Source organism: Arachis ipaensis, chromosome B8 (genome assembly GCF_059453495.1).
Source record: "Arachis ipaensis isolate K30076 ecotype BB chromosome B8, ASM5945349v1, whole genome shotgun sequence".
Taxonomy (NCBI): domain Eukaryota; kingdom Viridiplantae; phylum Streptophyta; class Magnoliopsida; order Fabales; family Fabaceae; genus Arachis; species Arachis ipaensis.
In genome coordinates, this window is record NC_142443.1 from 867,067 (window position 1) to 893,063 (window position 25,997).

The window sequence follows — 25,997 nt, forward strand, 5'->3', positions numbered from 1 at the left end:
TGCAAAATGATCTACCTTGTCCCTTGAAAGTTGAATCACCTAAGGTATAGGGGCAAAAGAGATAAAGAGGTCCGCCAGGTTCAGGAAATAGCAACAATATTGATCGTTTCAGTGTTGGAGAATTTGGGTAATACAGTCTAAAAAAATCCGAGATTTATCCAAAATTAAGTTCCATTATCGCTTGGAGACTTGACTTAAACTAACATACAACTACTTAAAAATATATGATAGACTCTGCCACACAACGGCAAAATGAACCATGAATGGAAAATTTTTCTTGTCATAGTAAAGCAGCATCCATCTAGCACAAAAGTGTGAGCCACTTTCTGGACCAATGATTTTCTCAATCATCAGATGCCTTTGGAGAATTTTCTGGGGTCTTGAGAGCTGTTGTTGATGTTGCAGCACCACCACCCTTATCCTTATGTGCCGTGATAGCAGCTTTAAACTCCTCCACAATGGAAGGGTCCTTGAACTTCAAGGCAAATGTTGAAAGACCAACTTTCCCTTCTGTGGCACTGTTGATGCATGCAAATGTAACACCCTTCTTCTCCATATTTGTGAGCTTCATATCTGGGTAAAGCCGAGCATTCAAAATCAGTCTATAATTTCCCCTAGACCTCATAAGAAGTCTTGCTTTTTCTTCGCCAGTTGTAACATTAACTTTCACTTCTCCCTTTCCTCTTTCCTTCCAACTTCCATCAACAAATTCAAACAACACTGAATCTGCATTAAAAACCACTTTCTCATTCTCTTCACCGGTTTCAACCACAACCTCCTGCAATGCTGCAAAACCACTTCCCTCGCTCTTGGAAATAGCAGAGGATGCGGATACCCCAAAAACAGAACTTCCATTGGTGGATAAACCCAGACCAAAAGGCTTGTCATTTTTTGTACCAAAGATAGAACCTGACCCTTCACTTGAAACAGACCCAAATGAAAACGAAGTAGAAGAGAAACCAGTTCCAGCAAGACCTGTGAATGCATTTCGGCTACTTGAGAGCTGTTGAAATGACTTCAAATGGCCACCTTCAGCACTTGGTTCTGCACTCTCAACTTTCTCATCGCCATTGTCAGTGCTATCTTTCTTATCCTCGTTTCCAGTATTACTTTCAGCAGCAATCTCCTTACTTGCAGCATCCTTCTTCTCCTCAACTTCATTTTTGTCGACATCTTCACTATGTTCCTTGTCTGCCTCAGATTTATCAACAGTACTCTCCTTTTCTGCAGCATGCTCCTGATCTGCATTGCTTTCTTCTGCAGCATCGTTCTTTGCAGCAGATTTGTCCTCTACTGCATCAGTTTTACTCTCCAATTGCTTAGTTTCTTCATCCTTAGCTTTCTCAGAATCCTTTGACGTAGCATCATTGCCATTTGAATCATCTGCACCACTGTTCTCACCAGCTGATTGTTTTTCAGCAGTAGGTTCAACAGGATTAGCACCGGAGTCAGTGGGAGTTGTCAAGCGTATCCCTGCAAATGGGTTTGAAGAAGGAGCAGAATTGTTCTGTTGGCGACGAACTTTGACTATCCTTCGGGTTGCCAGAACCTCATCACTAGCTCTCTTGAAAGTGCCAGTCTCATGTTCAGGGACATCTTCCCCATCATCAACAGGAGTATCTTTAGTGAGCTGCACTCCGGCGGTCCTTTTCTTTGAAGGTGGAAGGGCATTCTCAGCATCCCCCATTGAAGCAAGGTATCAGTAGTGAACTATTAACTTAAGAACGTTTATTTTACAAAGTCGTGGTACAAAAATGGCTGCAATAAAAAAAGGTGAATTTCTCACTCCTTTCTTCTCAAAATACAAATGGAGTGTAGTATTCAACATAACCAAATTACATGAATAATGGCATAATATGCATCACACAGAATCCTCATAGCAAACTTAATGCTATCTCGCAAACAACTTCCATATGCTAAGAAAAGACCACCTAATAACACCAGAAATTAACATAAAAAGCATAAACCCAGCTATGTACCTGTCCTTACATAATTCATTTGTACCGATGATTTGGTCCCATTCACAAAGCAGAGCAATTTCAAAAAGAAAAGTAAAACAACAGAGCTCAAGGCAATCACATTAAAACATAAACCAGAAACTATTTTATTTAGGGAGAACACTAGTTCAAAAGATCGGACAATTATTCCAAATGAATATATATTATTACTATTAGATAGCGACAAATTCCGAATAAATAACTAAAACACCGAATTCTCAAATACCATATTTTCAGACTTCGACATGTAGAACCCTAAAATAATCCCATCAACGCCCTATATATAAATATGCCGAGACAAAATCAGCGATAAGAAGATTAACAACCTCCAGTTCCAAAAGATAAAGTAACAAAATAATTTGAATCTCAAAACAAGCAAAAGATGTCGAAAGCAATACTACGATTATGCTAATATCAGAAATAGCAAGAACATATATTCAAAAAAAATCCCGAAGGGCATGTAGCAGTGATAGTATCAAATAAGAGTAAGAAGGAGAGGATAGTATATGCTACTTACAGGGAAAACAAGAAACGATGGTGGGCGATTGTGTCGGTAGCTTTGGGTTTCAGGGAATTGAGTGAAAATCTGTTATATGGTTGTGAAGAGTGAGAAGAAGCGATGATTGATTGCAGAGAGAAACGGTATTTGGAAACCCTAAGAAGATGGAAAAGTGAAAGAGAGAGGGAAGAACATGATATAGCCGCAGCACCCAATATAATCAATCACTCACACAGCTGGCACCACCATCCTTTTTTTTATTCCTCCTTTGAACCAAAAATTTAAGGGTTAAGAAAGAAGCCTAGTCCGGACCAGACACACACACATAAACACTTTGCACTGGATCCGGTGTCTATTTTTTCTTCTTAAATCCAAATGTCCACTCAATTCATGTGGTATAATTGTGACTTGTGAGTATATAATATAACTATACATCCTAACTTGCTAGTGATAGTGTGATGGGGATTTTTTTCATCAGATAATATATCTATTTTTTCTTCCTTTTTTTCTTCATAAACCTCCCTTTTACAAGAGGTTTATTGCATATTATGATGATCCTTAGTCACACTTTATAAATAAAATACAAAGATATTAGATGTAACAATTTAAATTTTAGAAGAGAGTACTGTATTTTCTTAGAATTAGATGAAAATTTCTATCTTTATCACATCTCAACATGAAAAAAGTATAGCAATTTTCTCACGAGTTTAATTTTTATAATGCATTGAGCCATTGATAGTTCAAAATAATTTATTTGTCACTTAATTATATATTAACAACATTTAACACTTCAACTATTTTATTTGGTTACTATCATATTAGCAAACATTTAATGGCTCTTTTATGCACGTGGAACTTAAATGACATAAATATGGAACTATGATATTTGAAAAGAAATTTACAGAATAAGCACTTTTCTTCAAAAAAACAAAAAAAAAAAAAAACTCCAGTGTCCTTTTGTAATTTTGAAAAACGCCTTAAAAATGCTAATTGGCTTCTATTAATAATACAGTAAAACTTTAGCACTTTATTTTCGAAGTTAAAATTTTGATCGTCTACTAATTTTCTATTTAACTTCCATATGTATTTCTATTATTAAATTGCTATTTTTGAGCTTTGTATTTTAGTTATAAATATTATAGTGAGCCACTTCTACAATCATAATTTTATCATGGTTAATATTAATAATTTTGGTAGCATTTTTCATAGATTGAGCCAACTGATGCCACATCTATCCAACCCTAGTTCAATCATTCAGCAGAATAGCAGATGAACTGCCTGCCATGTCAAGTACGTTCTTTTAGATTAAAGACAACCAAGCTCCATGTATAGTTCTCCATTCTACGAATGCACATGGAATATATGGGAAACATTTCCAGTTTAATCGGAAAATTAGAAAGATAACTCTTCCTATATGTATCGATTTCAAACATTACAGGAGCTTGGGAAGGCATGGTGTCAATAGATGCTACATCGGGAAAGAATCATTATTGTTCTGTATTAAGTATTAACCATCCAGTGATCCACGTTTTACAGTCCATGGATATGTAAAATTTAGAAGAAAATGCTCGAGAACAACTAGCTAAAATTTAAACAGGCAATCATCATTCAGCTTTTCTACATTCACACTGGCACGAATTATATTGAGGTAGAAACCTCAAAAGAATGTGATATAAATCCTATTAAGTTGTAACTATCTGAACCTAAAGAATATTGTTATACCGCGAGCAAAATGACAAAATTCAGGCCACTAGAAAACCACAACACCAGGAAACAGAAACAACCAGTCCGCATACTCTCATTATGGTCCCGTGAGGAGACCTGCATTCAAATGAATTAAAATGAAACCAGGGCCGCCACAATAGGGAAAGAAAAAACATCACGCTAGTCTTGCAATGGAGTCATTGAAATCAAATGTAGGAAAGAAGTAGTTTATCAAACAAAATGGTGTAGCTGCATATGCGAAAAAAGTAATTTAAAATTGCTAGATATGATGTTGAATGCAGTACAATATCGAAATTTTATTCTAACCTCAGACAAACAGCCCAGAAGCTGGAACCGACTGTCTTGATGGGACCTAGTGACGTGGCGCAAGCACTGTCAACAAAGATGAATCTTTGTGAGGACTAAAGCTTTCTTGAGGTGACATTCACAATTGGGTCAAAAGTTATGGTAAAAACACACAATATCATAACAATTAAAGTTCACAACAAAATAGACATAACAAGAAAAAATATTTTTAAGTTTGTCAATGATTCAACTAAAATATCCACTTTGTATTCGAAGGGCACACTACTAGGAACCAGTAAGACCAAGACTGGTAGAACTTTTACATCATTATGAATATAATTTGCCCCAAAATTCATTAGTGACGTTAACCTCAATCATTTTATGCATCAGCAAGATTTCCTGGGGCAACTTAAGAGGGAAAGACATGCAATGAGCAATAAAATGTCATAAACTTCCAAGCCAAACTACATACAAAATCATGACAACATAGCTCAGAGTTAGATAGTTTGATCAATTATTCACTTATTGACAACGGACACCCTAATTATGGTGAAATATGATACACTAATAACTATAAGCAGCTAGTATTGGTAGGACTCAAGTGGTAGTAATAGTTATAGTAAAAACAGTTAGGTGAGGGAGTTAGAAATGGCACTTCAGAAACAATTAATCACCAGAGACAAAATTTCGATTTTCACACCACCCCAACCAATTGCTTTTAGGCTGACGGGCCTCCTTCATTATTCGTACCCCACTCTTCTTCAGCCTCGTTACCATTAACGAGTACTGCACCATCTGTAGAATCGGCATCCACTACAACTGCCTCTTCTTGGCTTCCTTCCTCTCCATTATGCTCCTCCTGTGCCTCTGTATACTGCTCTTCTCCATTCTGTTCAGTCAAACGAAACAAAATGAACAAAAATAAAGCGAAAATCTAAAACCACCACTAGGAATCTACTCAGGTATTCAATTGGCAGTACAAGGCATACATATGAGGAACTTTTGTAAGCTTTTGTGTGGTGTTAGCCCTATATATCAATTTACCTCATGGTTAGAGTCCCCATTCTCAAGAGGCTCCTCGCCTTCTTCAATCTGCATGCTTCTAAAAGCTTCAACAAGGCTTATATGTGATTTATCTGCATGGCTGGTGTACTGCTCCGCAGGAGGGTAAACATTCCTTTAAAAAAAATCAAAAATTAATAGTAAGTATTTGTACACAGCCTAATCAGACCAACTACAAAGCTTCCAGAGACATGCAAATTAATAAATCAATCAATATATATATATATATATATATATATATATATATATATATATATATATATATATATATATATATTCTCTACACTGACCTTGTTTCTGCAGCCTTAGATTCAACAGCAAGTGCAACTTGCCAGTCTTCAAATAAATTTGGATATTCCTCAGGATCAGCCAATGATTCAGCAGCTTTTGGATTAACCTGCATAAAATAGCAAATACATGAGAGAAATATACAATTGCTCAATCCAGAACTCACAAACCACAAGGAAATTGAATAAGACCAGACGTTCCTTCCATGGATCATAAACTTCCATCATGACTCATGAGTAAATACTATATATCTGAGTCATTAATTACCTTATTAAGATCTTTTCTCCAAATTGCCACTATCTCTGAGACCTTGCTTGGGAGGTAAGATCGAGCCATTAAAGCTGCCTCTGGAATCCGATTGCTGCAAATAGCATAACCTAGCTATATATTACTGCAGTAGACCTAACACCCCTCCCCTCCCCTCCCCTCTCTAGTAGTAACGTCATAGAGGAAAAGAAGACACTATTGGAGATTACCTCTCTATCAACAGTTGAAGGCAGTCTTCCACTCTACCCAACATAAACAAGCAAAGGAAAGCAACATTGTTCTTCCCTTGCTCTTTAGCAAGGGTTGCAAGTTTTGATATTCCTTCGGCATCTCCTAAAGAAGAATACAGCAGTAACAACCCACTCAAATCCATCGCATGATTCAAACAATCCTCAGCCATATCTAACTGCAAGACAACAAGGCACTCACTTCAGAATATTTTGACATGGATAGTTAGGAATGAAATTCAGCTTAGGTGTTGGAGAAATACAATTTTAAGTTTCAAATAACATAGAAAAGTACCCTTCCATTAGACATAGCTAATTCTCCCAACTGCTTCCATTTAGACTCACTCTGCACTTCTGTTGCAATACTCTGCAGCGAAAGAGGGCGAATATTATTCATGTGAACCACAGATATAGAAATTTGATAACCAAGTTAACAACTTTTATAAGCCAACAAATATCTCTTTGACTCTTTGTAGGCACTACAAGAGCAAACCTTTGCAACTTCTAATCTTCCAAGCTGTATTGCTAGTTCAAATCTGTAATCAGGGTCAGTAGCTACTTCAAGAGCCTCCTCTATCATCCCCCGTGATTCCAAGAATCGAGCCACACTACCAAAAATCAAGTATTTCAATTAGGATGCACATACATACCAGCACTGAGTACCTAACTTTATAACTGAAATTTGGAATTTACATAAACGATATAAGGCCTACTAAAAGAAGGAAAAAAAAAAAAAATCAAGATGCAAGGCAAACTATGGATTAATATCATACAAACATGACAAGAAAATATAATGACGGACAAGAAGCCTCTAGAGATTACAAGTAAAATGCAACAGTTACTTGGACAAGATTATTCGTTTCGGCACCCCAGCGGGTTGAACCCCCTATTAAAGGGATCAAACCAAACATTTTTTGGGAACAAACAGAGAGAAACTCACATTTGAAGCATAATTCTTCAACCAAAACCACTTCAACACATCTCTCCACAATGAAAGAAAAACTGCCATTGTTTTATAAATGAATGCAATGGAGCTACTACCTGTTAAGATGCTCCTTAGGAATTGATGGTAGGACTTCATTGGCCCTTTCAATATCACCGCGCATAACCAATGTCTTGTACTCAATCAAGCTTAAAAGCAGTGTGTATCCCATAACACTGACAATAATTGATAGATAATAAAAAGTCAAGTTAATGCATTTTAAATGATCTGAAATTTCCATTTTTTTTTCTTTCGTTTGATATGAAATGAACACCACTTACTTAAACTCTTTGTCAATCAGATATACCCGGCTTTGGTTTGCAAGGTAGCCCAATAAATACATAGGGCGGTCCAAATGAAACATTGTTGTTACCTGAATTCACAATGTCATTCACCAAGAGATCTCATATAATCCTTGACATTCAATTGTAAAAATAATAGATAAAATATTATTCTCTTTTAGCCTAGAAGGGACAAGAATTAGTACCTCGCCACCAACACAGTAATTCAGTCTCCAAGAGGAATTGTTGTAGATAAAGCAATCCCCAACCCAAATGCCTGTCCTGACACGTTCACTCATCTCATGAAGGAGCTCAAAGGCATCTTCAACACCTTCATCATCTACAGGTCTTCCACTAACTAAATGTGAAGCAACTATGTCACGCTGCAATCATGAAAGTTAAAATGTTTACAGCGCTGCCACCTGTATGATGCTTCCAAATATTCTTTCAGCCAAAGTTTAAATGGAAAAAATGTGTAGTTCAGAGAATCCTCACATTGTACTTCAGGATATAGAATGATGTATCACTAGCAATTGTGACAAGATCACCACTGTCGGCCCAGTAGAGGTTCTGACACAACACAAAATAACAAAAAATACAATGAACAAGGAGATGTAGAGAAGTAAAAAGGAAAGGGGGAGCAATAACAATAAAAGCAGAAAACTAGATCACCTAGTTAAAAAAGCACTCACTTTCACATTGACATCAATCCGATAAATTAACCTGCATTCTGCCCAATCATAAAAGCAGATGAAATCATTCGAGCACATCGCTAATAAAGTGCCTCCAAAAATACGTTCTGCTGAAAATGTTGGTCGGACACTCCTCTTCTCCTGAAATACCCATATTTAGAATCCAACTAAAATTTCCAGACAGCAAATTTATTTCATGCAGAAGACAGCTAGAAATAAGAAGAGTTAAGTATTTACAACAGCGGAAGCAGCCCATGCAAAAATAACAATGAAAAAAATAACCTAGCTTTCATCCTTTAAGAAATAGCAAGCATTTGTTATTTATCATCACAATTACGATTAAAAAGTAAATAAAGTGTACAAACAAAAAGTGCAAACCTGGAAATTTTTGTTGAAAATTTTGATCTTTGATGTGCTTTCTCTGACAGCATACTCTCCATCAGAAGACCAAACAAATTCGAGAGCGGAACCAAAAGACCTATTTCTCCATGCCAATGCAGTGTATATAATATACTCACCATCTCCACATACAACAACAAATCTCCCATTGGGGTTGTGCTTTAAGTTCTGAGAAAAATTAATCAACAATCAACCATCACTCAAAACAGAATCAGAATAGTTGAAACAGTAGTAAGGAATATTAATAGAAAGCTCACTTCTTTTAATATAAATTTTGCAACACAAAAATAGCATAAACATATTTATGTTATACAATTATATCCTTATAGATTAAGTTGTTCAACAGCTCAATTTCAATTTCAATTTCAATTTCTAACATTACATAATAAAATCAAGCTTTCTGCATAGAAGCACAACAAAACTGCCGGTAGGCTTCAGGAAACATGTGGAAAATACTGCATAATAAATCAGGATAAACATACCAATCATTCATTTTCAAAATCCCACAAAGAAAGGGTTGTATGATGGGAATTGGGAAAGAGCAGAAACCCTTCAAAAACAGAGGAAGCAGAGCAATAAAATGGAACATCACGTGAGGAAGAAGGATATTAACTCACTTGTGGGTAGAGATCACAAGTGCCCAACTCCTTAACAGCCAAGGGTAACCTTTCTCCATCAGCAACCTAAGAAGCATAGTATTTGCATGTGTCAATAAAATCAAATACTTACAGATTGTTGCATTTTACAGAAATAAGAGTGGAAATTGATCCCATACCTCCACATCTGCTCCTACACTTTTTATATTGACAGTTTGAATTTCATTATGCTTAGCCCAAATAATTTTCCCACTGTTGTCCATGCTAGCCACAGGTACTTCTCGACCAAGTTTAACCATAATAGTCCCTTCATCATAGCCAATCACAACGCTGCAGAGGAAGACAATTTGGTAATTTAGGTCAAGAAGCAAGTGAAGGATAACATAGCAATACTTTGTTATTCAGACAACAGCCACTTGCCAATATTCAAATGTGTAAAAAATGACACTCAACTAATTGCTCAAACCCTTCAAAGAAGGCGGAAAGAAAAAAACACTCACCGACGTGATCCTTTCATATATCCAATGGCCCAAACCCTTTCAAGACCATAGTTCAATGTGTTTTCAAGCCTGCAAAAGATTCAACACGCCCAAAACATAAAATTGAGGAATTAGTGACTTAGTGTATGTCCTTAGTTTCAAATATACCTCTAATTAACTTAATTAAAATCTTAAAATGTAAAACATATAATAAATTAGAGAAAGAGATGCAGAGCAGAAATAACGCTGTATAATCTCTCAGTCTCAACCACTATCTACAACTTAAATCACATCATGCAAAGTGGAAAAAGAATGTGAAGCAACAAGTCAACCATAATTGCATAGTTTATAAGGCCCTATTATGCAAGACCAATATTTAACCACTGCCAAATTATTCCAGTCCCCATAAGATAGTTGTGACAATGGAGAAAAATAAGCCGGAAGAATATGCCAAATAAAACGAGCATAAAGATAAAGCTCACAGGTTACCTATAAGTGGTAGAGTGCCATATTCGTACCGTACCATCCTCAGAACCAGTAATTATTATAGGAAGCTCAGGATGAAAGCACACAGCAGAAACATTGTGCGTGTGACCTTCAAGGGTCTGGACACAACCTTTGGTCTGATAATCCCATACCTATTTCATAGGTTGTATCCAAGTTAGTCTTATTCATATATATTACACATATGGGCAAATAAATCAAGGGAGCAACAAGATCAAGAATTGAAAGATAACCTTGGCAGTGTGATCATCAGAGCCAGTGATCAGATAAGGTTTGTCACCACCTGTAAAGTAATCAACGCAATTCACACCTTTCTGATGGGCATCCAATGTAAAATTAGGATCAGGAGAGCCAAGATTCCAAATCTGGTAAGATGAGAAAACAGGAATATCAGTGCAGGAGGAAGAAGAAGAAGAAGAGCATAAAATAGATGGAGACAAGATAAAATATATACCTTTATCGTGCGATCAAGAGATGCACTAGCAAAGGTGTTTGTGTCTTTAGGATTAAATGTTACTTGCATGACATAATGAGAATGTCCCTCAAATATCTGGGTACAAACCCAGCCTTTTTCCCAATCCCAAAGCTTAATAAGCATATCATCAGATGATGACAGCACATAAGGAAGTGTAGGATGAACAGCCACACACCGAATGTAATCTGTATGTGCCTCAAATACTTTGACTTTATCCATTGTGTTGTAATTATATACACGAATAAACATATCATCTGCTCCAGCAACAACCCACTGTTTGCGTGCAATAAACTTGGCTGACCTAACTGCAAAATCATATTGTATAAGAGCTCCAAAGTGGCTTCTAAGTAGTAAATTGACTTAGGAAAGCACGCTTCCAGGAAAATGCATCACATATAAAATGTTCACTAACCTGGCAACTCAGTAACCTCAAAAGATTTGGCCATAGTCTGAAATAGCATAAAAGAAACGAGTGTTAATTACACAAGCATTTCTGCAGAAGTTATAATGACCCATCAAATGCAGAAGGGTTGTAAAGAATTTAAATATAAAACTGATGATTTGAAAGCTACAATCTATTAATGCAAATTAAAGAATCCCACAGAACACACCAAAGTATAAAAAATTATAAATGAACCACAACCGCATGATAAAAGACATGTTTAAGAAGGAATAAATGAACTGACAAACATTATAAACTGCAAAAACACAAATTGCTGTGTAAAATTCTAAAAACCTGATTCTTAATAGAAATATAACATGTGTCAAATAGATAACTGGCAAACAAATAGAGAAATCCAGAAAATTAACAAAGTAAATAAACAGAACTTTTAAACTAAAACTACTCTTCTCAATATACAGGTTCCAGGCCATCAAGTTATGGTTAAATAAAAGAGGTTACTATCCTTTCTATGGCATTTTGGTTTCTGGGCAATAAAAAATAGCATACCTGAGATTGGAAGTTCCAGATACAGACAGTTCCAGAGTATAAACTTGCAAGAATCCTACATTGACAAGGTAACGTCATGCAATTTGTCAAAACATATAATTATGAAGTATGAACTGTTTACAATCAAACTAATTGCCACAGTAATTAAATAATGCCAAAGTAGCCTCATATAGCAAACATGAAAATCACTATTGGTGACTCAAACTATTGTAGATACCAGGTGGACTTGAGCATTATCTAAAGGTGGGAGAAAACATCCAGATATTCCTCGTTATAAAATGAACTTCATATCAAACACTATTTCAGAACCACACCAACTTAGACAGGGATGAGGCATTACCATGGTTCTGTCGGATGTAGATCCACAGATTTTACTCTTTCTGATCTTTGCGCAAGCTTCCTCTGATTGAAGATTAGGAAAACATGTTAGATTGAGTAGCTAGAAAGGCAAATATCCACACTGTGCTTGGACTCCGAGAAATCTAATCCCACTTACGAGCTAATCAGAATTTCTCGTGAGCCAAACACGAAATAAACATTGAATCAGAACAACCAACGAAACATTACCTTGATTTCGAGTCTGAGAGGCTGCAAATGCAAGCAACAAATAAACAAAAACGAGTCAATGCACAATTCCACGATAGATCCCATCGAAAATGAAACCATACGAATTAAGTAAGCAAAATTCAGAGCCTCGCATTTTAAGTTAGAGACAGAAAAGCGTTTGAAATTCGTAAGAGCGAACGGCAACATTGAGTAAAACACGAAATCAAAGAGAATTCGGTCCAGATCTAAGGTTGCTAGGAATGTTGAGGCATTTGCGAGAGAACAGATCAAAGAGGAAGCTCACCATTTTTGCAGATTGGAGAGTGAACTAGCGTCGATCGAGATCAATCGTCGGAGATCAGAATCCAAATTCGAACGAGCCCAAAGAGATCGAGCTCAGAGTGAGAGAGAAACGGAAACAGAGAGAGAGAAGGGACAAAAGGCTTTTGTATTATAAAGGAGCATGGTGTAATTGTGTAAATGTCATTAGAAAGAGGGAAGCGGAACTTTGCAGTTAATGTCAGATTACCAAAGTGCCACTGGGAGTACATTGTCGTGTGCGTTGTCGCACCATATGGAAATGGGGTCCGCCGCAGATCAATTAAATGAACGGTTGAGATTCGAACGAGTGATTCTGTTTGGGCGTTAACAAATTCTGACAAACTAACAACGTGTTTAATGAAGGGTAGCACCGTCACCGGTTCACCGGTCACCGGGGCAGTAACGTGATTGCCACGTGGATCATTGGGCCCTCATATTAATATATTTTTTACAAGCATTGTTCTTTAATAATATTTTACGTATTTCAGATCAAAAGAAGCATTTGTCGGTTGTTTTGAGATTTATTCGTGAATTTAATTTCGTAAATGGACAATTTCCATAATGGAGCTTCAAAACTTGAACATTGGTTCACACTATTGTTCTGCAATTATTTTTTTATATCAACTTAGATGACTTATTTTTCCCTCGTAGTCAATTACACTAAGTTAAGCATAAATTGATAAGCAAAGCGGTATATATTAAAGGAAATGTTAGCAGTCTTATTTTAATATGTTTAAGATGTTATTGTGAAATGTGGATTACTTTGTTTTTGGTACGATATATGATGAGACGTTTAGATTATTTGACTGTCTTAGACTTTGTTTTTACTTAATTTTTAGAGAGATAATTAAAATTATATTAAACACTAAATTATATGTTACACAAAAATATTATTTATATATTAAAATCAGTTATTAAAATCAGTCACTAATAGATATATTGTTTAATTTATTTTCAATATGTATCTATATTTCAATATATATTTTGTACTAATAACTCATTTTGATGTATATCTAAGATGGTTGTAGATTACAATAGTGAAGAGTCACAACTCAAAGTAGGTGCAAATCATATACTAAAATAACAACTTAAAATACAAACGAAACCAACAGCTGAGTAAATGTTATTCTCTTTCATCTTGTAGCAGCAGCAGCATAGCATTTACTTCCAAAGTCTGATGAAGCAGTTTAATTTGCACTTTTAATCTTGTTTGACAGCTTGAATGTTTATCTTAACTATAACAAATCCTTTGTCACAACCAAAAGCAACCCTGCACCAAGTAATGATCAATGTGATTATAAGTTAGCAACAAAATATAAGAAATCAGAAATTTTTCTTAAAGGAAATTAAAAGTTTGAGGTAATTACCTTGATGATCCTTTCTTGTATCCAATACTCCATATTCTCTCAAGATCAAAATTCAAGGTGGTTTGAAGCCTGCAAATTAATGACAACAATTAAAAATGTTAAAAATATATCTATATTATTAGATTAGAGAAAATGAGACCTCAAGTAGATAGATATACCTGTATGTGACATTATCCCATATTTTGACAGTAGAATCCTCTGAAGCTGTTATAATAATAGGAAGCTCAGGATGAGAGCACACTGCTGTGACATTGTTTCCATGTCCTTCAAGTGTTTGTACACATTTTTTAGAATGATAATCCCACACTTTTGCAGTGTAATCATCAGAACCACTTATAAGATATTCTTTATCATTGCTTATGAAGTAATCAGCACAATTCACTCCTTTCAAGTGTCCTTCCAGGGTCAAAATTGGAGCAGAGGAATCAACACTCCAAATCTACAAATGAAGACACAATGGAATCAAAGTGTTAACTACTAATCAGTTGATTAGACTAATACAAAGACATTTTACTTGTCTTTATATCTGTATTATTCTCTAAACAGGTTTATATCTGGTGACTGATTTTAGTGAACACGTAACTTAGTCGAATAATTATACCTTTAAAGTCCCATCAAGGGATGCAGTAGCAAAGGTAGATGGATCCTTGGGGTTAAATGCTACACTCATCACATAATGTGAGTGTCCTTGAAAGGTTTTAAGACAAGCCCAACCCTTCTTCCAATCCCACAATTTTAGAACATTGTCATCAGAAGCTGACACAACATAAGGCAGGAAAGGGTGCACAGCCAAACTCCTAATGTAATCTGTATGTCCTTCAAATTCTGAAATCTTTTCGCCTGTCTCATAACTGCAGACTCGAATATACTTGTCGTCCGACGCAGCAATAACCCAATTTTCGCGAGCAATGAACTTGGCAGATCTTACTGCAAGCATTAAGAGATGGTGAAATACAGAACAAGACATATAGGGAAGGATGCAGAAGATTATGATCTTATTAGACAAATGCTGAATTGTGACATTTACCTGGTGATTCACTAAGCTTGAATGACTTCTCTTCAGTCTGTCATAGCATCAAAACAAAGGTTAATACAATAATAATGCAATCTTCTTAATAGCTTTTATTAATTAACTATCATTCTTCTTATGCCTAAACTTCACAATTAAAAAAAAAATGTTTACCTTTGTCTGATAGTTCCATATAGAAATAGATCCTGAATACAAACCCACTAGAACCCTGCATGAATTAAACACCAGATGTATTGTGATAAAATTGTAACTGATCAAAGAAAAATTGATAACTTAGGAATTCCCTCATCTCAAATATGCAGGAATTCACTTGAAAATTTGCAAAGAAAATAATTAAATAAATCACTTTTTTGTGTCATTACTCATTACCATGGCTCAGTTGGATGTAGATCAACGGATTTCACTCTTACCGAGTTCTGAACAAATTCATGCTGATCCAGAAGAAATTATGAACGGGAAATATGTTAGAAAAAATGTGTATTAAAGAACAGAATCGAATAGAAAGAATGAAAAGTAGAAATAAAAAGGATAACATAGAAAATTAGAAAGTAACAATACCTCAAAATCAAGAGAGAGATTCTGCTCCTACAAAATCAAATCACGAGAACCAATTAGCACAAGTAAACACATTATGTCATCGTTAAGCTAATGCATGTATGCATGGCCATATAATTGAGAAGAATTATGCTACGTGTGTACCAAAATCAGCTATCAAAATCAACCACAAGTATAAAATACATGCTATAATATAAATACACATTGAAAATAAATGAAACTATACATGTACAAATACATTGATGGCTGATTATAGTAGCAAATTTTAGTGTACAAATAACATTTTTGAATTGAAAAATACTTAAACTTATTTGGACAATTTATGAAATTTTTACGTGGATTATTTATTTATTTATTTAAAAAAAGCTTGGAATTTGGCACGAAAAACGTTATATATTTTATAGGTCATAAAATATGAAATTAAGTAGAGTAAAAGATGCACTTGATCATTTTAATTTCATATAACTTATTATTATTATTATTATTAAGAGAATGCAGAATAAAGTAATTAATTAAAAACAGAGAGGGAAAATGAAATAACCCACCATATTATGCAGTTGGTGGCACTAAAAATTCAATTAAGATGTTTATGTTTCTTGAAGTTGAAGTTGCAATTGTAGATAGGAGTAGTGATGAGTGGATGGTGTTTGTTACGTTAACATATATAGTAAAGGATGCTTTGCAATTAAGAAATGGAACAATTCGTTTTCTAATTATATATCTATCTTATTCATATGTAGTGTCAGATTTTGCGCGTTAGATTGAGCTTCCGAATTTGATATCCTTCTTCTTAGTTCTTAGATTTGGCTTACTAGCTAGCTACAATACAAAGAGTTATATGTGGCCGCCACGATATGGGTCAATATTCCATCATTTTTGGTCTATTATCATCATCATCTTCAACTAGTCAATATCTTAATACTTAATCTTCCTTACACATTCAACATTTCCAAGATACTTGGTAACGTATAATTCATGTAGAATAAGCATTCAGCAAAAACAAGTATTGATGAGTTAATAAACTAAGTAATTATCCCAATCGATTTATACTAAACAGCGTAAACAGATAAATAAATCTTTGAAAATTTATATTTTGAATAGATTAATAAATTTTTTTAAGATAATAGATGTGAACACACCATCTTTAAATTAATCCTATAATTAGGATAGAAATTTAATTTAAACTAACTTTATTACGTTTATTATCTTAAAAAAAATTATTAATATTTCTTTTAGAAACTAATATGTCTAAAATGTAAATACTTATAAATTTATTTGTCATTTTATTCTACTAAATAATAAAAAATCTTTTGACATATTCACCATATCTCGCTGTGAGTTGTGAGTTGTGAGTTGTGAGAGAGAAATATTGCAAATCATGTTCATTAATGGCAGCATCACCTGCCTCACTGGGAGCTGCACCTAGATTCAAATCCTCATTAAGGAATATAGAATTAGGGGTGGCAATATGTACCCTACCCGCGGATACCCAATCCGATTCCACCCGATCGGGTAGGGTTGTCAACTCGATCCGCAGCGGGTAGGGTAGGGTGCGGGTTGAGTTCTCGTGCGGGTCGGGTAGGGTACGGGTTGAGTCTCAACCCTACCCGATCAACCTGCACCCTATATTTCAAGTGGATGTTGAACCAAAGACCTCTCACTAAATGTAAAAGATCCTTAGCCACTAAAAGATCATTAATTGATAATTTAATATTTTTTTTATATAAAAGTCAGTTCTATTTTAAATTATCATGAAGTTATATAATAATTTTTCATCTTTTTTGTAATCCGCAGGTAGGATCGGGTATCCGCGGGTTGAGAATGAGTAGGGTTAGGGTTGGGATATTCTCAACCCGCGGGTAGGGTAGGGTTGAGTTTAGGGATGTCAATGGGGCAGGGCGGGGGCGGGGGATGCCTTCCTGCTCCCATCCCCACCCTCAAATTTGCTCCCCATCCCTGCCCCATTTCCCGCCGTGGGGGAATATTGTTCCCCATCCCCATTCCCCACTGGGACCCCATTCCCCGCGGGACCCCATTCCCCATCTACATAATAGTTCTAACTAATTATTAATTTCCATATGAATAGAGCTGCAAGTATCTATCTTATACAAAAACTACAAGATTTTATACAAAAAGTCTAAATGACACGATGGTAACTTCTTTCGAAATAACACAATGGGGGGACGCAACGACGAGTCAAAGGAAAAAGCAGTAGACGAGGTGGGAGACGCGGCAACAGAGAAGAGAATGGACACGACGGCAGAGTTACGAAAAGGAACGCCGCAAATAGAAATTACGACGCAGTAAGGGTGATGGCACGGTGAGGTGTGACGATGCGGTGAGAAGGGTGACGAGGGGGTGGCTGCAAAGAGGTTGGATGGAGTATGGACAGCCTTAGGGATCTCTGAATTCAAGAAGGGTTATGCAAATAAAGATTAGGAGTTTTGGGTTTCTATATATATGTGTGTGTGAGAAATGACTAAAAAACATACATGAGAAATAAACTATTAAAGATAATTCAAGGAATTCATAAATTTCAGGAATAGCGGGGACGGGGCGGGGATCCCCGCTCGGATCCCCGCGCCTGCTTCGGGGGAATTTCGTCACCCATCCCCATCCCCATCCCCATCCCCGCGGAAAAAATTCCCCACAATTGGATCCCCATTCGGGGCAATCTCCGCAGGGATCCCTGCGTCTCGGAAAATTTTGCCATCCCTAATTGAGTTTATATAAAAATCTCAACCCGCGGGTAGGGTTAGGGTTGGCTTCAAACCCTACCCTACCCTACCCATTGCTATCCCTAATAGAACCATGTTAGGTAAATACTAATTACACGCAAACAGTAAGAGCAATTGACAAAAAAAAAATGCATTACACGTTGTAAATTAATTAGGTAAATACTAATTACTAAATAGGCACTGAGAATAGTGGGCTTGTGGCTAAGTACGTAACATGAAAAGATGGGATAAGATTGGATAAAGTGGTAGCGGGCCAAGTTGACCTTATTGGCCCATAATAAGGGACAGTGTGTTGCACAAAATGCTCTCTAGGGACCCAAATCAGATACACCATTTAATCCTTTCAGCATTTAATTTGTTTTTTTTTTTTTAAATTAAATCTCCATAAAATCTTCATTGACAAAGTTGATCCGAAGTTAATGTAATTCTAAAAAAATCCTTGTTCCGAAATTTCTGGAGAAATTTCTTAAAATTTAAATTATATATTGAAAAAATAAATTAAGATTATTCACAATTTATGGCATAAAAGAGAGTGAAATATTTATTTGATTAAATTTTTATTTATTTATTGTATAATTATTATTTTTTATTTTTACGGTATCTTCAATCTAACAAGCAAAAGACTAACCAATCCAGTATTGAATCTAAGTTTTATTTAAAGATTTGTCGTTGATTAATGAGTTGATATATGATAAAAGGGAATAATAAAGTAACTAAGTAAGGAATCTCGCTAGCCGCTAGGGAGTCAATCGAATATTTATACAATGTGTATAATGGGTGAATGGGCTATGAGTTAAAAAATAATACTTAAACTGATTTTGAGGTTCACTAAAAATCGAACTTTTGATCTTTCGGATCTAAAACTCTGATACCATGTCATGAAACCACTGATCCCAAAAGTTTAAGCTGATAAGAAAAGATAACACTAATGGTTATATCTCTAATACTAAATCGGATATTCCATTGGCTCCCTATACTTCTTCTAAAGTAATAAATGGAAACTCAGGTGCAATCAACTTCACATGAAATTGATAACTAAGAGTCGTTAGATAAAAATTTAGTCAAATCAGTCAAACTATTTAACAACTCTGACTGTAGTTGAATTTTCACCATATCAAAAGCCCTTCTCCTTGTATCATATATGAAAATAATTCATTTATATAAATTTAAGTCATAATAGAGTGACATCCATCTTACTTTAGTTTATAACATTACTTGATAAATCATATCGTTATCCCAATACAAAAATAGGAGAAAAAGCATATGACAAAATCATATACGAATTTTTCTTTGGTACACACGGCTATCAACAACACTAAGTCACTAATTGCTCATTTTCATCATTTGTGCAAAATGCAATTACGTCATGTTTTGGTCATAATTTCATGTTAGGCAACATAAATGCGCAACAATAATATCAACGTAAAAATCCATAAATGTCCTAAGCTTATTACTTTGAGAAAGAAAAAACTTGAGGATTATGATTTATGCATGGATGTCCGTCTTGAGTGGCTTCACCACTATGATTGTTAATGGCACAGAATTGAAGATATTGACTTGACAGAGTTGACTTTCTTTGGAGGACCTAAGTGAAAATGATTATACCTATGAAACTAAACTATTATGAAAAGAAGAAAAAAGGGAAGCTCAGATATATATTGAGTCCTTATGAAGGGTATATTCCAAGAATAAACTACTCCACTCACTACTTCAATTTCTCAAAGCCTTTTTCTTTTATGTACCTTCCAAACTTCAATTTTTCAATTTCTTCTTCCCTTAGACTAATAATAGTAAGTACCACATTTGTTTTATATTTTGTTTTAATAATAATAATAGAGTAAAATATCGTTTTTGTCCCTAACATTTGGGTAAGTTCTATTTGTATTCCTAACGTTTAAATCGTCCTATTTGTATCCTTAACGTTTATAAAAGTGATTCAATGTTATCCTATTATCAATTATACTAACAAATCAGATTATATTTTTCAATTATTCTCACTTGGATGTATTCATTCTCAATTAAGTTTCACTTGGATGTGTTCGATTTAATATTATACCCACTATTTGTGTTTAGATTCAATTATGTTCCTAGAAAAGTGAATTATGTAAATGTTGTAGGAATTAGTTTCAACATTTGATGAGCTATTTTTCGGAGTAGATTATCGATTCTATCTCAGACATTTATATTCTAACTTCAAGAAGAGATTTTTAAAACTCAAACTAAAGCGCTCATTATGTGTAATTGACGGCAGAATAACATTGAATAACTTTTACAAACGTTAGGGATACAAATAGGACGATTTAAACGTTAGGGACACAAATAGAATTTACCCCAAACGTTGGGACAAAACGATACTTTACTCATAATAATAAGTACTAATAATTTCTCAGAATTTGAGTTGTGCTGTAATGTATGTCCATAAATGGCACTAAGGCCTTGGTGCTAGCATGGTTTCTTCCTAATTGTAATGCATTTCCAACACAGAAGACACCACCAATTTGATTAGACTTAAGAGCACCACTAGCTAGTACCTAACCCCTCCTTTGGCCTCTTGCTCTATCTTAATCAAAATCATGGTCCATGGTGGAAAAGGCACCAAAATGTGGGTTGAACCTGTTATTAGTTCTTATGCTTTATTTGGATGATGTGAAGGAAGCTAAGAGCAGGTAAAAAAACTTGAAAAATATACATTTTCTTTTCTGATTACTTGAGTTGGAAAAAAAAAAAAAACCAATTCGATACATAAGTATATTGTGTTAACACAAGATTCAAAAAGTACTGCACGCAAAGAATATAATATAGACAGTCTAACCTGATAATTGTTTCAAGTGCTTATTCCACGATTGAATTAAAAAAAAGAGTAAAATGTTGTGACTATTATAAATCAATGAAGATTTTAATAGTTACCCTATATAATCAATGAAAATTATGTGGTTAATTTAATTTTAATATAGGTTTAATTACTCTGCTAGTCCCTATAGTTTCGCAAAACTTTCAATTAGGTCCCTATACTTTTTTTTTTCTTTTAATTAAGTCCTTGCACCAAATTTTTTTAATTGGGTCCCTACACTTTTTTTTTCCTTTTATTTAGGTCTCTGTACCAATTTTTTTTTTTTAGTTGGGTCCCTATAAAATTAAGTCAATTACTACTAAGAGGGACTTAATTAAAATAAAAATTTGGTGCAAAGACCCAATTAAAAAGAAAAAAGTATAGGGATCTAATTGAAAATTTCACGAAATTATAAGGACCAACGGAATAATTAAACCTTTAATATATGTTACACCCAAAGAGACAATTCTTTTATTCAAATTTATGATTGAGTGTCCTTAATAGAACCTTAAGTTCAAGTTAGCTTGCCAATCAAGTCATGATACTTTTTTAAGTGATATTTCTTAATGGATGAACGTGATTAATTAACTTTAAGTTAGTGCAGTATACTAGTATTAGAACAACACAGAGTGTTCCTGCTCTTCATTGACAAAGAGATCCTTCAACTACATTTCCCATTTCAGTGCCGTATAAAAAAGAAGAAAGTTATGCTATGTTCTACAGAAATCTTTGTTAGATTATTTGAAAAAGAAGGAATCAAATTCCTGTCTGATAAAAATTAAAATGTATAAGTGAGGGGTTGATGTGTAACAATTAGGACAACAACAACAGCAAACAAGTTCAGCTGTCATTGATGGCAAGCCAATAAGCCATGTGTTCACATCAAACTTTTCTTTATTATGTTTCTAATTTTTTTTTTTTCTTGAAGAAAAAGGATCTCTAGAGAGAAACGGAATTGCATCCTGTCCATCCATTGTGTTCCTTTTTGAATTGGCTCTGATGAGAGTATCTGATCCATCAATTGTGGCCACCTTATTCATGATCATGCATTCTTCTTTTCACTTCATATCATGATATGATTATGATATATATATGGTTATGAATAATTTTGAATACCAAGTTCTCTTTTTCCATAGAAGTCATTACGCAACTCGCGCTCGCCGCGTATATTTCTCTGTCCCTTTCCCCTTTCAATCAGAATCTTTGTTACTTATAAGCCTCAATTCTCAGCATGTGTTCCAAAAATCTAGCTAGCTTAGATTGCATCACAAAAATATTGGTGGCTATTGATATGTTAATGCAAGAACTAGCTAGAATCACCAATGGTTGAGCATGCTTAAACTTTTTGACTATTCATGATTCTGAACTACTAAGACAAGTACTAAACTTTTTTCAGTTTGTAGAAACAGGTTCTCATACACTAAGATGAAACAAGTAAAAAAAACAAGGGAAAAAGAAAAATTATGGTGCTGAATTTGTATTTTTATAAAAGTAGTAACCCATTATTGATATATGCCTAACTTTAAGAGCTATTGAATAATGGATACTCTGGATTTTGGAATGTACATGCTGTCTATCTAGTTGCACATTTATTATGATTTTAGGTAGGTAATCTTAATAGTTAAAGGATAAGAGAGTGACCATTATGTCTCTAATTAGGATACACAGCTTGTTCTTATTACCAATTGAAAGTACAGCACAACTTGTTGAAATAGTAAATTAAGGCTTTGCAGATTGCATAATTTACAGAACAAAAGATCAGGATTAGGCAGAACCCTCTTTTACTGTTAGAAAGGGTGATTTGATTATTGGTGGGATCATGGTATCAAAGTTATGATTATTCAAAGTGATCCTGCAACCCCCTTTAATTGAAATCAGTGGCCAAATTATGAGTTTGATGAAAAAATAAGTGACTTTATTCATTTGTCTTTATAAGAAGAAAAACACATGTAGGCATTCTAATGGTGAATCTTCAAAGTGGAGGGATAATAGATGGGGTACTATAGATTAATGTTGCCTCCCACTATTGTATTATTAACTGTAACATTCTCCTAACCAAACCTACCTTAAGATTACTTGTATGTAGTTAAAGTCATAATTACATAAATTTATCAACTATACTGAAATCTATTGTGTTCCATGTAACAACTATTCAATTATATATTCATAGTTTGGTATATTTAATTTGCAAAAGGTTGGTCTAATTTTATATGAGCAAATTTCAGTCAAAGATGGGTAGAACTTGGAGGTTTGACTTGTTTTGTGAGAGGTTCATCAATATGACAAAGCAAGCACTAGCTAAATTTTGCATTGAAATAATTGGAGATAATATTCAATTTGGTCCCTGAAATTATACGCAAATTTTAATTTAATTCCTGAAGTTTCAATTGCCTCTATTTAGTTCCCAAACTTTGTGAACATAATTCATGTTAGCCCTTGAAATAATTTTCTTACAAACCTTAACGAAACACTGTCGTGACAGCCAAATGCCACACTAAACTTTGTAAAATGATGTCGTTTTGGTTTTGGCACACAAATAACCTAAAAACAACATCCTAAATAGTGTTTATTAAAATTTTACCTAACAAAATAAGTAATATGATGCCCTTTTTGAGCTATTTAAATGTCAAAACCAAAACTGCATCATTTTACAAGTTTTAACTTGACATGTAATAGTTTACAACAATGCTCTATTAAGGTTTTTATACTAAAAATGGTCTCAGGGACTAATATGAGACACGTTTATAAACTTCGGGGACTAAATAGAGGACAGGCAATTAAAATCTCAGGGACTAAATTGAGACTCGCGTGTAAGTTATGGGACCAAATTGAGTATTATCTCGAAATAATTGCTGTTATTTATTCTGATTAAACAAAATCATACTTTTGGTCTTGAATTCCATGGAAAAAGTGAGAAGATGGGGTGGATAAAAAAAGAGTAAAACATACTGCAGCCATATCTTGATTTTCTTGTTGTTGAAAATAGCAAGCAGAGAATGTTTAGAATTTGTTCTTGCTCTGAATATGTTTTTTTAAGTGATTGAATTTGGAAGAGAATCACGCACTTGCCTTAATTATTGGAGAGGTCAAACTTAAAAGGACTTTTGATATTGGTTCTTCATTGCACGGAAGAGTTAGGATTGAAATAATAATAAAAATAGAAAAATAAGAACAAGAATATAAGATGATAAGTTCTAAAGCCAAATCATGAACATATTTCTGGATTCACTTAATACAATATACAAGGTGACCTTTTTACACATTTGCTATAAGAAAGTATGAAAATAATTATTTTCCTTGTTAGAGAATAGAATCTATCACTACATTTCAATGATTTCATTGATCACAAAAGTGAACTTGATAAAAAAAAATTGGGTAAAGTACTAAATTGGTCGTCTATGTTTGGGTGTAATTCTGTTTTAATCCTTAAGGTTTAAAGTGTCCTATTTGAATCCAAAAAAGTTTCATTTAGCATCAATTTAGTCCCACAGTGAGGTCAAACTTAAATAATTAACGGAATGTCCTACATAACAACAGTACAAGAACAAAATTAATAATATGGAGAACAAGTACAAGCTCTGAATGCACAAAATCATACATTTATTTATTATTTTTCTTATAATATAAATAAAATATTTTCTATAGAACTAAAGAGAATGATAAATAAATGTATTGATGCATCAACGGTTGATTTTGTGCCTCTGGAGCTTGTACTTGTTCTCCAGATTATCGATTTTGTTCTTGTACTGTTGTTATGTAGGACATTCCGTTAATTATTTAACTTTGATCTCACTGTGAGACTAAATTGATACTAAATGAAACTTTTTTGGATTCAAATAGGACACTTTAAACCTTAAGAATCAAAACAGAATTACGCCCAAACATAGGAAACCAATTTAGTACTTTACCCAAAAAAAATAATAACTATTACAAGTTTCCTGTATATAAAAGAATAAAGCTATTATCTCACTTCTTTATCTAATTCAATTTATTCATCTATAAATATAAACTAACTTTTTTAGAATAAATTAGGCCACTCAATTTTAAGTTAAAAAACTAAATTTATAGTAGTATTTGAATACATGAATTCCACATTTTTATGAACAATGATAATGATATGAACTAATTAAGGAGCAAAGGTGCAAGGAATTTATCCTTTGGCATAAAGCTATTACTGAACGGTGCTGATTGAATGGCAGTAATAAGCATTAAGCAGTGATTGTTTTCTTTTCTGATCGTTGAAAATGAAAATGAAAATAATAATTCTTACTTGTCAAATTCTAAACCATTCATGAGTTTTGCACCTACTGAATTTTTATATAGGTATATTTTTTTGCCTCCAAAATAATAATTAAAAGAACATTATTTCTCTTAGAAAACTAACTAATTAAAAACCACAATTGTACTTATCCTAAAGCAGTAAAGCTACCAAAAAGCGATTACTTAAAAACTCGAAAATATTAAAACTTTATTATACTTTCTGCATTATCTAACCTACTTTGTACGCTGCATTATTTGGACTTTGAAGATGTGATATTTAAAAGGCTAGACACTCACGCATGCTTGATTCACGAACAGGTAAAGTTAGGAAAATAGGTTTCTTCTTTTTTTGGTTAAAGTTTTTATATAAATCTTTCATGTATGATCTAGCTAGTACCATTAATTTAGAAGGTGCAAATCCAGAGAGAATTATTGATAAGAAGATAACATGCATGAACAGATTATTCATTTTCGTCAATTAGAATGGTATCACAATATGCTACGATGTTGCCAAATCCAAGTAGCTAGGAATATAATATTTAATTATTTACACCCATAATTAACGATGATAGCATAGTTGTCAGAACCGAATCGATGATCGAACCGATCAAACTACAGGTTCACTGGTTACCAATGATAGCAT

The 25,997-nt window shown here is 34.1% G+C and overlaps 3 protein-coding genes across 6 annotated transcripts; all 3 read right to left on the reverse strand.

Annotated features, from left to right (window-relative positions):
- Positions 1-79: 79 nt before the first annotated feature.
- On the reverse strand, positions 80-2,948 carry LOC107613176 (nuclear pore complex protein NUP50A). The gene is made up of 2 exons (XM_016315041.3): positions 2,515-2,948; positions 80-1,758 (listed from the first exon to the last, which is right to left on the reverse strand). Exon 2 carries the CDS (start codon positions 1,685-1,687, stop codon positions 344-346), a length of 1,344 nt encoding a protein of 447 aa, XP_016170527.1. The 5' UTR covers positions 1,688-1,758; positions 2,515-2,948; the 3' UTR covers positions 80-343.
- Positions 2,949-3,971: 1,023 nt separating this feature from the next.
- On the reverse strand, positions 3,972-12,741 carry LOC107612583 (coatomer subunit beta'-2). 3 transcript variants are annotated; one of them, XR_015896255.1, is made up of 26 exons: positions 12,558-12,741; positions 12,275-12,295; positions 12,048-12,109; positions 11,708-11,762; positions 11,171-11,207; positions 10,738-11,063; positions 10,517-10,648; positions 10,269-10,417; positions 9,801-9,869; positions 9,480-9,630; positions 9,322-9,387; positions 8,684-8,872; positions 8,306-8,446; positions 8,109-8,183; positions 7,820-7,996; positions 7,614-7,705; positions 7,392-7,508; positions 6,844-6,958; positions 6,646-6,717; positions 6,333-6,529; positions 6,124-6,217; positions 5,859-5,965; positions 5,551-5,683; positions 5,181-5,395; positions 4,528-4,593; positions 3,972-4,317 (listed from the first exon to the last, which is right to left on the reverse strand). XR_015896255.1 is itself a non-coding variant. In XM_088496562.1 (26 exons), the coding sequence occupies exons 1-25, from the start codon at positions 12,558-12,560 to the stop codon at positions 4,574-4,576; spliced, it is 2,739 nt and encodes a 912-aa protein (XP_088352688.1). In that variant the 5' UTR covers positions 12,561-12,741; the 3' UTR covers positions 3,972-4,317; positions 4,528-4,573. The 3 variants fall into 3 exon arrangements, 1 of the variants encoding a protein (XP_088352688.1); XM_088496562.1 differs by having other exon boundaries at positions 5,257-5,395; XR_015896256.1 differs by lacking the exons at positions 9,322-9,387; positions 9,480-9,630; positions 9,801-9,869; ... (6 more) ...; positions 12,275-12,295; positions 12,558-12,741 and having other exon boundaries at positions 8,684-8,887.
- Positions 12,742-13,511: 770 nt separating this feature from the next.
- Positions 13,512-16,210, reverse strand: LOC107612585 (coatomer subunit beta'-1). Of its 2 annotated transcripts, none has more exons than XM_016314276.3 (9): positions 16,072-16,210; positions 15,530-15,556; positions 15,341-15,402; positions 15,125-15,179; positions 14,969-15,005; positions 14,543-14,868; positions 14,100-14,380; positions 13,942-14,010; positions 13,512-13,844 (listed from the first exon to the last, which is right to left on the reverse strand). In XM_016314276.3, the coding sequence occupies exons 1-9, from the start codon at positions 16,072-16,074 to the stop codon at positions 13,775-13,777; spliced, it is 930 nt and encodes a 309-aa protein (XP_016169762.1). In that variant the 5' UTR covers positions 16,075-16,210; the 3' UTR covers positions 13,512-13,774. The 2 variants fall into 2 exon arrangements, with proteins under 2 accessions (XP_016169762.1, XP_020964097.1); XM_021108438.2 differs by having other exon boundaries at positions 15,530-15,550; positions 16,072-16,192.
- Between the last annotated feature and the right edge of the window lie 9,787 nt (positions 16,211-25,997).